The sequence below is a fragment of the Salmo salar genome, chromosome 19 (genome assembly GCF_965601325.2).
Source record: "Salmo salar chromosome 19, fSalSal1, whole genome shotgun sequence".
Lineage (NCBI taxonomy): Eukaryota > Metazoa > Chordata > Actinopteri > Salmoniformes > Salmonidae > Salmo > Salmo salar.
In genome coordinates, this window is record NC_138309.1 from 61,210,635 (window position 1) to 61,227,034 (window position 16,400).

The 16,400-nt window shown below is 41.2% G+C and overlaps 1 protein-coding gene across 1 annotated transcript in view; it reads left to right on the forward strand.

The window, feature by feature from the left end:
- The first annotated feature begins 1,537 nt into the window (after positions 1–1,537).
- ift140 (intraflagellar transport 140 homolog (Chlamydomonas)) overlaps positions 1,538–16,400 on the forward strand; it is a 62,553-nt gene continuing 47,690 nt past the window's right edge. Inside the window, exons 1-5 of the mRNA XM_014158888.3 lie at positions 1,538–1,960; positions 2,506–2,671; positions 2,953–3,174; positions 6,058–6,179; positions 7,209–7,351. Coding sequence (XP_014014363.1) covers positions 2,525–2,671; positions 2,953–3,174; positions 6,058–6,179; positions 7,209–7,351 — 634 coding nt within the window. The 5' untranslated portion in view covers positions 1,538–1,960; positions 2,506–2,524. The remainder of the gene's footprint in view (positions 1,961–2,505; positions 2,672–2,952; positions 3,175–6,057; positions 6,180–7,208; positions 7,352–16,400) is intronic.

Sequence of the window (16,400 nt, forward strand, 5' to 3'; positions counted from 1 at the left end):
GAGGCCTGCGTCTTGTGACCGTAGCCTACGTGTAGGTATGTACAGCAGGGCAAAATCGGAGAGATAGGTAGGAGCAAGTCCATGAAATGCTTTCTAGGTTAGCAGTGAAACCTTGAAATCAGCCCTAGCCTTAATATGAAACCAGTGTAGAGAGGCTAGCACTGGGGTATCAAATTATCAAATGTTTTGGTTCTAGTCAAAATTATTTACACTAACTGAGTGCTTTATCCGGGTAGCCGGAGAGTAGAACATTGCAATAGTCTAATCTAGAAGTGACAAAACCATGGATTAGCTTTTCTGCATCATTTTTGGATAAACATTTTCAGATTTTTGCAATGTTACGAAGAAAAAAGCTGCCCTTGAAATATTATTGATATGTTCGTCAAAAGACAGATCAGGGTCCAGAGTAAGTCCGAGTTCCTTCACAGTTTTATTTGAGACAACTACAACCATCAAGATTAATTGTCAGATCAATCAGCAGATCTCTTTGTTTCTTGGGACCAAGAACTAGCATTTCTGTTTTGTCAAAGTTTAAAAGTAAAACATTTGCTGCCATCCACTTCCTTATGCCTGGGACACAGGCTTCCAGGGTTGGCAATTATGGGGCTTCACTATGTTTCATCGAAATGTACAGCTGTGTGTCCTCCGCATAGCAGTGAAAGTTGAAATTCACCAAGAGGTAGAATATATAGTGAAAAAAGATTTGTCCTAAAACGGACCCTTGAGGAACACCGAAGTGTACAATTGATTTGTCAGAAGACAAACCATCCACAGAGACAAACTGACATCTTTCTGACAGATAAGATCTAAACCAGGCAATAACTTGTCAGTGTAGAACAATTAAGGTTTCTAAACTCTCCAAAAGAATGTGATGATCAATGGTGTCAAAAGCGACACACACACACATCTATATGTTGAAGTGCAGGCTTTATTTGACACGTTTCATGGCTCTTACAAAGCTCACAGAGCGTGTTTAGGAGCACGTGTCTAGGAGCGTGTCTAGGAGCACGTGTTTAGGAGCACGTGTTTAGGAGCACGTGTCTAGGGCACGGCGGAGCGTGTCTAGGAGCACGAGGACAAATGCAGAGCCTTGGTTTGACTCCATTAAAAGGTAATTTACCACATTCACGAGAGCAGTCTCAATACTATTTGGACAAAGCTTATAGGAAATAAAGTTAAATAAAGGTTAGATAAAAAAAAATATATATATATACTATGATGGGGCCTAAAACCAGACTGGAGCGTTTATTATACATTATTTGTCTTTAAGAAGCCAGTGAGTTGCTGCATAACAGATTTCTTTTTAAATGTTGAGGAGGAATGGGAAATTTGATATAGGCTGATTGTTTTTTGGGGGAGAGGGGGTTCAGGATTTATTACTACTACTTTTAGTGAGTTTGGTACACAATTGGAGGATAGGGAGCCATTTATTATGTTCAACACAGGAGGGCCAAGCACAGGAAGTAGCTTGTTCAGTAGTTTAGTTGGAATAGGGTCCAGTAGGCAGCTGGACCCTATTCCACAAAGCCACATTCGATAACTGTGATTTACTCTCTCTAATTTCCGTAACTCCTCCTTGAGCTGTATGACATTTGATGGGGACGGGGGGCGGGGACGGGAGGGAATTGGTGTCTATGGCTCTGTTTCAGTTTCTGAGAGGAACAGAACTAATGAAGATAATTTAATGTAGGTAGGCCGTGACTGGCCTTATACTCCAATACAGTAGTTGGCTGTGAATGCGCCTTTAAGGTTGGATGCGATCTGCCAATCCAATATCAAAGAAGAAGAACTCATCCTTGCCCACCCTTTCCGATGAGGTTGTCGGGGTAACTAGAAAGGACGCTTTTTATCCCTCACACCGCAGCAGAGCAAAACCACAACACTGGACTTTTGCCATTTATGTTGTTACGATTATTTACAATTTTTTTGGACTGCACATAGCCAGAAGAAAGCTTTTCAGGTAACTTCTCTATTCTCAGCATTTGGAACTCTAAATCCCTCGTAAATTGTAACAAGCCGTTTTAATGCTAACGGGAGCTAACCATGGCATGCTATTTTTTGCAAAAGGCCCCAATGGATTAACGTTAGCTAACGGTAACTAGCTAATGCTAGCTAGCTGGTAGCTAATGTTGAGTTAGCATAGCAAAGATACCAAATAAGCTAGCTTGTATTTTGTTGTAACTTTGACCAATAAATATCCACATAAGTCACAATTAACTAGGCGACCCAGTTGTACGGACTTGTCCGTTTGAATTAGCAGTTAGCTAACGCCAGCTACCCAAATGTCAGAGTGATCATTCCAGCAGTTTCTAGCTAGCAAACGTTAGCTAGCTAATATACTTTACAGCAGCAGTGGCTAATCTGTTGGTTGTTTATCTGATAAAGTCACTTGATGCAACACATACATTATATTTTACAGTGTAAGTTTTCTTGGGACCCCTCATCATCCTCCATTCCTCCTCCTAATGTTCCTCTTCCTCCTTTTCTTCTGCCTCCTCTCTACAGATAAGGGGGCACCGGGGACATGGCGGTGTACTTTGATCACCGTATCGAGGCCCCTGAATCAAGTGGGGGCCCCTCTCAGGTGGCATGGCATCCCACTCAGCCTGTACTAGCAGTGGCCTCCAACAGCCCCACCACCGGGGGCAACATCGACCTTTACCTCCAACAGGTGAACCCCCTCACCACACACTGCAGTTAGTCAGAGTTGCACCCATCCTGTCCTCAATCTGTAATTGACCAAATTATGCTATAGACTGACTGAATTGCCACATCAGACATCAGTCTATAGCTTCATGTTTATCAATTGCATTGGGGAATTCTACACCCACTGCACTTTGCCTTTTGAAGACAGTTTTTATCCCAATAAACACTTGAAGAGTGGAGAAGATGTAGACAAGTATGAAACTGCTACTAATGCATTGATTGAACTGCTCTCCTGTCATCATGTAGGGGGAGCACGTAGGGAGCTGCCACGTGGACCGTCCCTTCCAGCCCACGGTGCTGCGTTGGCACCCCACCAAGCCTCTGCTGGCTCTGGGCTGGGAGACAGGCGAGGTGCTGCTGCTCACACACCCCTCTGGAGAGCAGATGCCACTGCCCGCCACACATACTGCCTGCATCACCCTGCTGGAGTGGAGCAGCTCCGGCAGCCGCCTGATCACCGGGGATCAGGTGAGTGCGTGTGAACACACAGACAAGTAGACACACACACACACACACACACACACACACACACACACACACACAGACTACTAAGCATTTGAAATACACGCTAGAATATCCAAAGTAGTGAAGATATTTTCATAGTCCTCAGTCTTTGGGCTATTCCATGTAAAAGTCAACCTGAGCATGCACAAATAAAGTTAGTCATTTCCAAATGAAACCACATTCATAATTATCCTTAAAGTCTATATGTTGAAGTGCAGGCTTTATTTGACAAGTTTCGTGGCTCTTACAAAGCTCACAGAGCGTGTTTTTCCACCAACAGCTATTATAGTTACACAGATGAGATGTTAATGGAGCAATACAGACCAAATTGAAGTGTCTTTTAGTTTGCGTGTTCTACAGTCTTGTAAAGATAGGGGGGTGACTGAGACATGCAATGTAACATCCATAACGATTTTTACTTTGGATCATCTTAAAACAGTCTCTGTAATGCTAACTTTCATCAAAGTTTTATATGGTCTATAATTGGTTTCTCTCTTCTCATTGTCAGTATCCTTTTTCTGCGGTATGATATCCATAACATCCATAACGGTTGTGGATGTGATGGATAATGATGTATTTATCTTAGCTTCAGAAGCTTGTGCTTGTTCTGGATTTTATTCTTCAGTCTTTCCCTGAAGCAATTGTTGTATTTTTGTGTTCTAGCTACGATTCTCTTGGAAAATATATGCTGAAATGCATTTCTCATATATGGTAGTACTGTTTTTTTTTAGATAGAAAGACGAGAAGAGTGTTTATCAACGATCTGTGAGTAGTCCTGGAGTGTCATTTTTAAATGAAGGCCCATCTATTTGTAGTATAGGCACATGTACATTGAAGTCGGAAGTTTACATACCCCTGAGCCAAATACATTTAAACTCAGTTTTTCACAATTCCTGACATTTAATCCTAGTAAAAATTCCCTGTCTTAGGTCAGTTAGGATCACCACTTTATTATAAGAATGTGAAATGTCAGAATAATAGTAGAGAGAATGATTTATTTCAGCTTTTATTTCTTATATCACATTCCCAGTGGGTCAGAAGTTTACATACACTCAATTAGTATTTGATAGCATTGCCTTTAAATTGTTTAACTTGGGTCAAACGTTTGGGTAACCTTCCACAAGCTTCCCACAATAAGTTGTGTGAATTTTGGTCCATTCCTCCTGACAGAGCTGGTGTAACTGAGTCATGTTTGTAGACCTCCTTGCTCGCACACGCTTTTTCAGTTCTGCCCACAAATTTTCTATAGGATTGATATCAGGGCTTTGTGATGGCCACTCCAATACCTTGACTTTGTTGTCGTTAAGCCATTTTGCCACAACTTTGAAAGTATGCTTGGGGTCATTGTCCATTTGGAAGACCCATTTGCGACCAAGTTTAACTTCCTGACTGATGTCTTGAGATGCTGCTTCAATATATCCACATAATTTTCCTACCTCATGATGCCATCTATTTTGTGAAGTGCACCAGTCCCTCCTGCAGCAAAGCACCCCCACAACATGATGCTGCCACCCCCGTGCTTCACGGTTGGGATGGTGTTCTTCAGCTTGCAAGCCTCCGCCTTTTTCCTCTGAACATAACGATGGTCATTATAGCCAAACAGTTCTATTTTTGTTTCATCAGACCAGAGTCAGTCAACTTAGTGAAAGTCAACTTAGTGTAAACTTCTGACCCACTGGAATTGTGATACAGTGAATTATAAGTGAAATAATTTGTCTGTAAACAATTGTTAGAAAAATATTTGTCATGCACAAAGTAGATGTCCTAACCGACTTGCCAAAACTATAGTTTGTTTACAATAAATTTGTGGAGTGCTTGAAAAACAAGTTCAAATGACTCCAACCTAAGTGTATGTAAACTTCCGACTTCAACTGTATGTTGTCTCATTTGCATATTTTGTTACAATATTTCAGGAACATTTTAATACAGAAAAATCTGGTCTAAATTGAAATGGTGAAGGTTAATTTTGATATATAAAGATATAAAAATAACTTATTAGGGTGTGGTGCCTGGCCTTGTATATTATTCAGGCTACCTGTAATGATAAGGCACTATGTCTTCTTCTCACATTTTAAAAACCTTCCAAGTGACAACAAATGTATTATGATCCATTTTTCTCAAGATATCTTTAAGATTTTAATGTCTATTTCAGACTAACATCATAACGGCGGGGGGCGGCAGGTATCCTAGTGGTTAGAGCGTTGGGCCAGTAACCGAAAGGTTGCTGGATCGAATCCCCAAGCTGACAAGATAAAAATCTGTCGTTCTGCCCCTGAGCAAGGCAGTTAACCCACTTTTCCCCGGGTGCCGAAGACGTGGATGTGGATTAAGGCAGCCCCCCGCACCTCTCTGATTCAGAGGGGTTGGGTCAAATGCGGAAGACACATTTCAGTTGAATACATTCAGTTGGACAACTCACTTTTCTTACCCCCATCATAACATCCATAAAAGTTGTTTTTCCTCTAAAGTAATAAAGGAAATTACAGTCTTTTCAAAATTATGTTTTTTGTGTTCAGCCATGTGTTCAATCCATGTTTTGCCTTAAGATTTAAACCTTTGCTAAGATGTTCAGTTTCCTCAAAAAGCTTGTCCATTTCATGTAACATCTATAACGCTTCTTATTTGCTTTATTTCTACAACATGTCAATGTATATAAGTCCGTTTTTAGGGGTATACACTCCCCCCAAGGGGACCTATAGACACACAAATCAAAAGTTTCATTTATATTTTGTTTGTCCATTCTGTGAGACATTAAAGTTGTGATTTTTCTTGCAAATGTAATATCCATAACGCTGGAATCGCCCATTTGGCATGTGTGTTTGAATGTGCTGTCGTTGATCTGTGTAGATGGGAGTTCTCGCGTTATGGAAGGTGGACGCCCGAGGAAGACTACAGGGAAGTCACATAGTGAAGCACGACTACACCAAGCCCTTAACCTACTGTATCTTCAGACCAGCACCTCCGGGAGAGTGAGTTACTAGAACCCTATAAATACCTCAAAAGGTTCTGAGTCAGAGCAGGCTATTGTTCTGCATAAGCTCTTGACAAAGAGATGCCTCAGTTGATATGCTGCAATGGTCCCCAGTTACATTCATCTGCGGGTAGATTTTTTTCTTGAGCGGATGGACGGGAGACCGGAACATAGTTATAAATAATTTGTACACTGCAAATTGACCTCAAGAAGCCCAAACAGATATACTATTTGACAAAAACAGAATCATTTCAAACCTTGATTACATTGGGATACAATCACATATGCATCTATATGTATGCGTGGGAATAGTTGGGAACAGATTTCCCTAAATTAAAATGACTTTGATCTGAGTTCCTGGTGATTTAACAGTCCTTTATGTCCAACAACGAAAATGATATATTAAGTTTTTATTTTATTGCTCAAAAAACTTGGATGGCCAAATAAAATCTGCATTTGGCCCGAGAGCCGCCTATTGGGGAACCATGATATACTGTATGTGGATAAATATTTTGGAGTCCATGTGGTTTTATGCAACTAGTTAGTGTTATGTTTAGGTAGGATAACTAATTGTATCCATATTATCGCTGTTGCGAAATTATCTTTGGTTGTCAATCAATGGCACTGACACTGTCTCGCCCTGCAATTAAGCATATAAATGCCAAGTGTAAGTTAAGCCAGGCACTGTCTCCCAAATTATTGGTCGGGACCCAAACCCACTGGTGCATTGCAGTTGTTTCTCTTGGGTGTTTCTCAAGACTGGTTCTTAGCTAGAAAAATGGTTTTGCTTATTCACTGGGTCAGAATGATTAACATTTGAAAGACCTTAGCTGTGCTATTTTGCCAACTCCTATGGCCATTATCACATCATTGTTTGGCGTAACAATGACCATAGGAGTTGGCAAGACTGCACAAACAGATCTGGGATTCAGGCTAGTGTCAATGTCACAATGCATAGTTTGGAAACCATTCTACTAAGATCCTGTCCCAGTGTATGATGCTAACTGTGTTTGTGGTCGGTTCCAAGGGATGTGGCGATGCTGGCGCGGGCGGCAGTGGGCGGGGACGAGAGTGCCCTGGACATGTTCAACTGGAGGAAGGCTGGGAATGGACCGCCACTCAAGATGGGCCCTCAGGAGGGACTGGTGTTCTACGTCGGCACGGCAGACGGTTAGACGCTCTCAAACTCTGTTTTTACCTGTGTTGTTCTCCTACGTGTGTGTGTGTGTTGTGTGTGTGAGAGAGAGAGACCACTCGCCTCTAGGCCTGTAGAGGAATTCCTCCAAACCAGGCACTCAACGATTAGAGTGTGTTTAGCTTTTGTGCACTGCCCACAGGGATGCAAAGTAGTCACATTTCAGCGAAATTCGCCGCTTTGAATCCAAAATAGGTGACCTATGTGATTCGTGTAGATCCGATGAGAAAAGTTTGGGCAGGGGGCTTTGGATGACTACTGTCTGTATGCGAACGACTGATGCGCGTTTGGAGCAATACTGACTGTATCCAGGGCTCAGCCAATCGTTCACGTAACAACAGAATGCAGCACGCGACTGAAGAGACAACCAATTTACTAGTTACAGCATCAGCGCACGCTGTGGAAAGAGTGGAAAGGCAGTTTGTGTCCATACCTTTGCCAGTTAACTTGTAGCAGCGCGTCCCCTGAACAATAACGAAGAGGTAGGTGAGAAGCCTGACCACGGAGATGGGGGTGAGAAGGTGATGAAGCGTACTTCATGAGTTGTAACCGAAAAACAGCTGGCATTTGGAAAGTTTGAGGTGAGGAAGAAAGTGTGGTGGAACAAGTATTGTTAGCATTGTTAATTAACTTATCTTGCTAGACCAAGGTAAAGACAGTTTCAGGTTGGATATTCGACGGATATTTGCCTGTAGTTTTCCTTACGTCCACCAACAGCAGTTAGGGACCGTCAACATAGTGACCAATACATTTTTTTACATTTCAATAGCTCATTAACCATTACTCCTAACACTTTCAAAACTGGTTGTAGCTAACCCGATGGCATAGACACACATTGCACACCCTTTAGTTTGTCCATTTTCATCTCACATGATTTTACATGAATTTTTCAAAATGTAAAATTTCAATAGCACCTTGGTCATGTGACTTCAAACAAGTTTCAGAATATCCACTCAGTGGGCCTACACATTGCACACCCTTTAGTTTGTCCATTTTTATCTCACATGGTTTTACATGAATTTTTCAAAATGTAGAATTTCAATAGCTCCTTGGTCATGTGACCTAGTGACTTCAAAGAAGGTTCAGAATGTCCACTGACTACCCTTCTATATTGCACACCCTTTAGTTTGTCCATTTTCATCTCACACGTTTCTACATGAATTTTTCAAAATTTAGAATTTCAATAGCTCCTTGGTCATGTCCGCTGACTACCCTTCTATATTGCACACTCTTTGTTTGTGTACTGTAAAATCACACGTGTAACGTACATTTTTCATAGTTTCAAATGTGCAATAGCTCATTGATCATGTCAATTACACACCTAAGAAACATGCAGTGGATATACACCTATATTGCATAACCTCTAGTCTTGTATCTTCTATATTGTTGTACATTAATGTTAGTTTGACAACTCGGGGGTTCAGTCCAGTGTTGTGTTTAGCCTTTTCTTTAATATTTTTCTACAATAATTGGTAGTTCTAAGTACTTATTTTCACAGTTTTTTATTTTTCCACAGTATTTAACAGTGGTACACAATAGGAGAGAGACAGATAATATCTCCTTTCGTTGTTAATATCAACCATAAATGAAAAGGACAAAGTACGAGAGTTATGCTATTAATTGTCCAAAGCAGGGATGGAGAGTGAGCGAGTGAGGTAGGCTGCAGTGGGTTTGCTGGTCAATACAAATACTGAACATGTAACCACAGTAATGGTGGCCAGTAAATCAATGAATAAAAATGTAATATTGACAAATTAAACAGAAATGGTAGACCTTTAATCTTTTCTAACATGTCAACAGACACTTAACTTCAATTAAGTACAAAACATTTCAGTGTTAACTTTCTCTTTATCCCTGGTTGATGTACATTTCAGAGCCTCTTCAGTGTGGATGGGGTATAGCATACATTTTCAACAACAAAGACAGCACTTCCAGTTTGTGTTCTTTACTTTGTTGAACTATTTTGTCTTCATTCCTAGGCACAGCACATGGAACCACCGTTGGCATGCAAAACATTCAATCTGAAACAAAGCGTAACACGTTATAAATAATATCAAATATCAATGCAGTATGACGAATTAGCTATCCATTGTGTTATACATAAATTGTCTTACATGCCGTCACTGTTGTCAAAAGATTATAAACATGTTAAATAAAATTACTAACCCAGTCAGCTTTGGGCCACATCCAGGTTCTTTATCAGTGGCACACATGAAGCAGTTGTTGGCTTTGTTGAACTCTGAAATCATAGGCATGAACTGAACATATGGCTGTCCCATACAACTACATACAAATAAATAATTTACATTTACTTTTAATTAAATGTCATTACATACCAGACATTTTTAGTATATCCTCAGCCATTTCTTTTCGCAGGTGCAAATGGACTACGTTTTTGAAGGTTCCATATCAATTTGGGAGGGGGTGTTGGGGAAGTTCTCTGCAACTTCCTTGGCCATCTACACCAAAAAATAAAATAGAGTTTTTGACCTAATTTTCACATAACAGCTAACCATTCATTATTGAAAATATAACTATCAAACCTGCATTACAAAGACCCCACAGCTGAAGGTGTCCTGCTGCATGGTGTGAGTTATTTCCCCTCCTTTCCACTTTATGTCTGCCCAGTTGTCTTTTCCATGGCAGGATCTTCTCATTTTGAAGTATTCTCTTTTTTTATGTAAAAATAATGGAATTATGATTAGTTATAGGCAAATGAATACACAGGCCAAATTTGTATGCTGTTTTCCTTATCAGTATAATCTAGTAGTAATTTATTAGTAGAGGTAATTTCCTTTATTCCCCATTCTACACACAGCCTAAATTATAGGATCTGAACCATTTACAGGACAATAATAAAAGTAGCAAATAGGATCCAACTCTATCACAAAGGGAATAAATGTAGAGCTTTTGTAGACTTTAAAAAATATATATATAAGTGACATATATACAGTGAGGGAAAAAAGTATTTGATCCCCTGCTGATTTTGTACGTTTGCCCACTGACAAAGAAATGATCAGTCTATAATTTTAATGGTAGGTTTATTTGAACAGTGAGAGACAGAATAACAACGAAAAAATCCTGAAAAACGCATGTCAAAAATGTAATGCATTTTATTTGCATTTTAATCTTACATCTAGACGTTCCGCTAGCGGAACACCACTCCAATATCCAATGATAGGGCGTGGCGCGAAATACAAAGTCCTCGAAAATCCAAAAACTTCCATTTTTCAAACATATGACTATTTTACACCATTTTAAAGACAAGACTCTCCTTTATCTAACCACACTGTCCGATTTCAAAAAGGCTTTACAACGAAAGCAAAACATTAGATTATGTCAGCAGAGTACCCAGCCAGAAATAATCAGACACCCATTTTTCAAGCTAGCATATAATGTCACAAAAACCAAAACCACAGCTAAATGCAGCACTAACCTTTGATGATCTTCATCAGATGACACTCCTAGGACATTATGTTATACAATACATGCATGTTTTGTTCAATCAAGTACATATTTATATCAAAAACCAGCTTTTTACATTAGCATGTGACGTTCAGAACTAGCATTCCCACCGAACACTTCCGGTGAATTTACTAAATTACTCACGATAAACGTTCACAAAAAACATAACAATTATTTTAAGAATTATAGATACAGACTCCTTTATGCAATCGCGGTGTCCGATTTTAAAATAGCTTTTCGGTGAAAGCACATTTTGCAATATTCTGAGTAGATAGTACTCACCAAACTCAGATTTACTATAAGAAAAATTGGATTACCTTTGCTGTTCTTCGTCAGAATGCACTCCCAGGACTCCTACTTCAACAACAAATGTTGGTTTGGTTCCAAATAATCCATAGTTATATCCAAATAGCGGCGTTTTGTTTGTGCGTTCAAGACACTATCCGAAGGATAACGAAGGGTAACGCGCGGACGCGTATCGTGACAAAAGAAATTCAAAATATTCCATTACCGTACTTCGAAGCATGTCAAACGCTGTTTAAAATCAATTTTTATGCGATTTTTCTCGTAAAATAGCGATAATATTCTGACCGGGAGTCGTTGTTTTCGTTCAAAGACTGAAAAAGTAAAATGGACTCTTCACGTGCACGCGCGCACCCGTCTCATTGTCCTCAGATCGACCACTTACCAAATGCGCTACTGTTTTTCAGCCAGTAACTGCAGAGTCATCATTCAACGTTCTGGCGCCTTATGGGAGCCTTAGAAAGTGTCACGTTACAGCAGAGATCCTCTGTTTTGGATAGAGATGACAAAGAAGGCCAAGAAATGGTCAGACAGGGTACTTCTGTACAGAATCTTCAGGTTTTGGCCTGCCATTTGATTTCTGTTATACTCACAGACACCATTCAAACAGTTTTAGAAACTTTGGAGTGTTTTCTATCCAAAGCTACTAATTATATGCATATTCTAGTTTCTGGGCAGGAGTAATAACCAGATTAAATCGGGTACGTTTTTTATCCGGCCGTGAAAATACTGCCCCCTATCCATAACAAGTTAATGAGGGAAGTAAGTATTTGACCCCCCCTCAATCAGAAAGATTTCTGACTCCCAGGTGTCTTTTATACAGGTAACGAGCTGAGATTAGGAGCACACTCTTAAAGGGAGTGCTCCTAATCTCAGTTTGTTACCTGTATAAAAGACACCTGTCCATCAATCAGATTCCAAACTCTCCACCATGGCCAAGACCAAAGAGCTCTCCAAGGATGTCAGGGACAAGATTGTAGCCCTACACAAGGCTGGAATGGGCTACAAGACCATCGCCAAGCAGCTTGGTGAGAAGGTGACAACAGTTGGTGCGATTATTCGCAAATGGAAGAAACACAAAAGAACTGTCAATCTGCCTCGGCTTGGGGCTCCATGCAAGATCTCACCTCGTGGAGTTGCAATGATCATGAGAATGGTGAGGAATCAGCCCAGAACTACACAGGAGGATATTGTCAATGATCTCAAGGCAGCTGGGACCATAGTCACCAAGAAAACAATTGGTAACACACTACAGATCCTGCAGCGCCCGCAAGGTCCCCCTGCTCAAGAAAGCACATATACATGCCCGTCTGAAGTTTGCCAATGAACATCTGAATGATTCAGAGGACAACTGGGTGAAAGTGTTGTGGTCAGATGAGACCAAAATTGAGCTCTTTGGCATCAACTCAACTCGCTATGTTTGGAGGAGGAGGAATGCTGCCTATGACCCCAAGAACACCGTCAAACATGGAGGTGGAAACATTATGCTTTGGGGGTGTTTTTCTGCTAAAGGGACAGGACAACTTCACCGCATCAAAGGGACGATGGACGGGGCCATGTACCGTCAAATCTTGGGTGAGAACCTCCTTCCCTCAGCCAGGGCATTGAAAATGGGTCGTGGATGGGTATTCCAGCATGACAATGACCCAAAACACACGGCCAAGGCAACAAAGGAGTGGCTCAAGAAGAAGCACATTAAGGTACTGGAGTGGCCTAGCCAGTCTCCAGACCTTAATCCCATAGAAAATCTGTGGATGGAGCTGAAGGTTTGAGTTGCCAAACGTCAGCCTCGAAACCTTAATGACTTGGAGAAGATCTGCAAAGAGGAGCTTGGAGAAGATCTGCAAGCGTCCCACCCCTGGTACACCCTATCAAAAGCAGGTGAAATATCAAGGGCGCCAAATTTGAAAACAATTAAATGTCATAATTCAAATTTCTCAAACATACAACTATTTTACACCCTTTGAAAGATAAACATCTCCTTAATCTAACCACGTTGTCCGATTTCAAAAAGGCTTTACGGCGAAAGCATAAAGTTAGATTATGTTAGGACAGTACATTGAAAATAGCTGTGTGTAATGTTTTGTCAATGCAAAGACGGGCGTCACCAAAAGCAGAAAACCAGCTAAAATTATGCACTAACCTTTGACAATCTTCATCAGATGACACTCCTAGGACATTATGTTAGACAATGCATGCATTTTTTGTTCTATCAAGTTCATATTTATATCCAAAAACAGCGTTTTACTATGGCGTTGATGTTGAGGAAATATTTTCCCTCCAATACCGCCAGTCAATCAGCACAACAAATTAAATAATTACTATTCGAAAACATTGGTAAAATATTATATTGTCATTCAAAGAATTATAGATTAACATCTCGTGAACGCAACCGCATTGCCAGATTTAAAAATAACTTTACTGGGAAATCACACTTTGCAATAATCTGAGTACTGCGCCCAGAAAAATAGGCTTTGCTATACAGACTAGGCGCCATCTTGGAGTCATCTAAAATCAAAAATACTATGTAAATAATCCCTTACTTTTGATTATCTTCATCAGAAGGCACTTCCAGGAATCCCAGGTCCATAACAAATGTAGTTTTGTTCGAAAAAGCTCATAATTTATGTCCAAAAAGCTCTGTGTTGTTAGCGCTACTCAAAAACATGAACGACGCCCGCCGGACTTGTCTTCACCAAAGAGGGGGAAAAATATATTTACGTTCGTTCAAACATGTCAAACGTTGTATAGCATAAATCATTAGGGCCTTTTTCAATCAGAACTTCAATAATATTCAAGGCGGACGATTGCATTCTCTTTTAAAACCTATTGGAACGAGAGTACCCAAACATGCACTCGCGCGCCAGAGTAGTATTGGCCTTCCGCTTATGACCAACGTTCCAAGTCTCTTGTTCGGTCAGTTTTCACAGTAGAAGACTCAAACCACTTTGTAAAGACGGGTGACATCTAGTGGATGGCGTAGGAAGTGCTTAATGATTAAGTCCCTGTGTGTTTCAATGGCATAGGCTTAAAAGTAATTCAACACATCAGGTATCCACTTCCTGTCAGAATTTGTCTCAGGGTTTTGACTGCCATATGAGTTCTGTTATACTTACAGACACCAAACAGTTTTAGAAAATTCAGAGTGTTTTCTATCCAAATCTGTTAATAATATGCATATCCTAGCTTCTGAGTTGGTGTAGGAGGCAGTTAAAAATGGGCACATATTTTTTTCAAAATTCTCAATACTGCCCCCTAGCCCCAAAAGGTTTTAAAGAGGTGGGGTTTCAGGTGTCTCCGGAAGGTGGTGATTGACTCCGCTGTCCTGTCGGCGTGAGGGAGCTTGTTCCACCATTGGGGTGCCAGAGCAGCGAACAGTTTTGACTGGGCTGAGCGGGAACTGTGCTTCCACAGAGGTAGGGAGGCGAGCAGGCCAGAGGTGGATGAACGCAGTGCCCTTCTTTGGGTGTAGGGACTGATCAGAGCCTGAAGGTACGGAGGTGCCGTTCCCCTCACAGCTCCGTAGGCAAGCTCCATGGTCTTGTAGCAGATGCGAGCTTCAACTGGAAGCCAGTGGAGTGTGCGGAGGAGCGGGGTGACGTGAGAGAACTTGGGAAGGTTGAACACCAGACGGGCTGCTGCGTTCTGGATGAGTTGTAGGGGTTTGATGGCACAGGCAGGGAGCCCCACCAACAGCGAGTTGCAGTAATCCAGACGGGAGATGACAAGTGCCTGGATTAGGACCTGCGCCGCTTCCTGTGTGAGGCAGGGTCGTACTCTGCGAATGTTGTAGAGCATGAACCTACAGGATCGGGTCACCGCCTTGATGTTAGCGGAGAATGACAGGGTGTTGTCCAGGGGTACGCCAAGGCTCTTAGCACTCTGGGAGGAGGACACAATGGAGTTGTCAACCGTGATGGCGAGATCATGGAACGGGCGGTCCTTCCCTGGGAGGAAGAGCAGCTCCGTCTTGCCAAGGTTCAGCTTGAGGTGGTGATCCGTCATCCACACTGATATTTCTGCCAGACATGCAGAGATGTGATTCGCCACCTGGTTATCAGAAGGGGGAAAGTAGAAGATTAATTGTGTGTCGTCTGCGTAGCAATGATAGGAGAGACCATGTGAGGATATGACAGAGCCAAGTGACTTGGTGTATAGCGAGAATAGGAGAGGGCCTAGAACTGAGCCCTGGGGGACACCAGTGGTGAGAGCACGTGGTGCGGAGACGGATTCTCGCCATGCCACCTGGTTGGAGCGACCTGTCAGGTAGGACGCAATCCAAGAGTGAGCCGCACTGGAGATGCCCAACTCGGAGAGGGTGGAGAGGAGGATCTGATGGTTCACAGTATCAAAGGCAGCAGATAGGTCTAGAAGGATGAGAGCAGAGGAGAGAGAGTTAGCTTTTGCAGTGCGGAGAGCCTCCGTGACACAGAGAAGAGCAGTCTCAGTTGAATGACCAGTCTTGAAACCTGACTGATTTGGATCAAGAAGGTCATTCTGAGAGAGATAGCAAGAGAGCTGGCCAAGGGCGGCACGCTCAAGAGTTTTGGAGAGGAAAGAAAGAAGGGATACTGGTCTGTAGTTGTTGATATCGGAGGGATCGAGTGTAGGTTTTTTGAGATTATAGACTGATCATTTCTTTGTCAGTGGGCAAACGTACAAAATCAGCAGGGGATCAAATACTTTTTTCCCTCACTGTAAGTGTATATATATATATATATATATATATATATATATATATATATATATATATATATATATATATATATACATATATATACATATATATATAAGTGACAGTTTCATCAGTACGTGCTTAAAGAAAGTCATATCACAAAGATCACAGATGACAGTGCCCGCCAAATCTATGACAATAGAGAATGAATTGTAAGCACCAAAGTGTGTTTGTCAAAATAATATCTGAAAATGTCAGTTGTTGAACATAATACCTCTATTTCCAATAGCAATTTATGATATATGCAGTTGAGGAATATTCCATGTACCAACACTACATGTAGGACGGACATAAGACATTACCACATACAGTATTTAAACAAAAATATATATTTCTCCTTTATTTAACCAGGTAAGCCAGTTGAGAACAAGTCCTCATTTACAACTGTGACCTGGCCAAGATAAAGCAAAGCAGTGTGACACAAACAACAACACAGAGTTACACATGGAATAAACAAACGTACAGTCAATAACACAATACAAAAGTCTATATACAGTGTGTGCAAATTAAGTAAGATTATG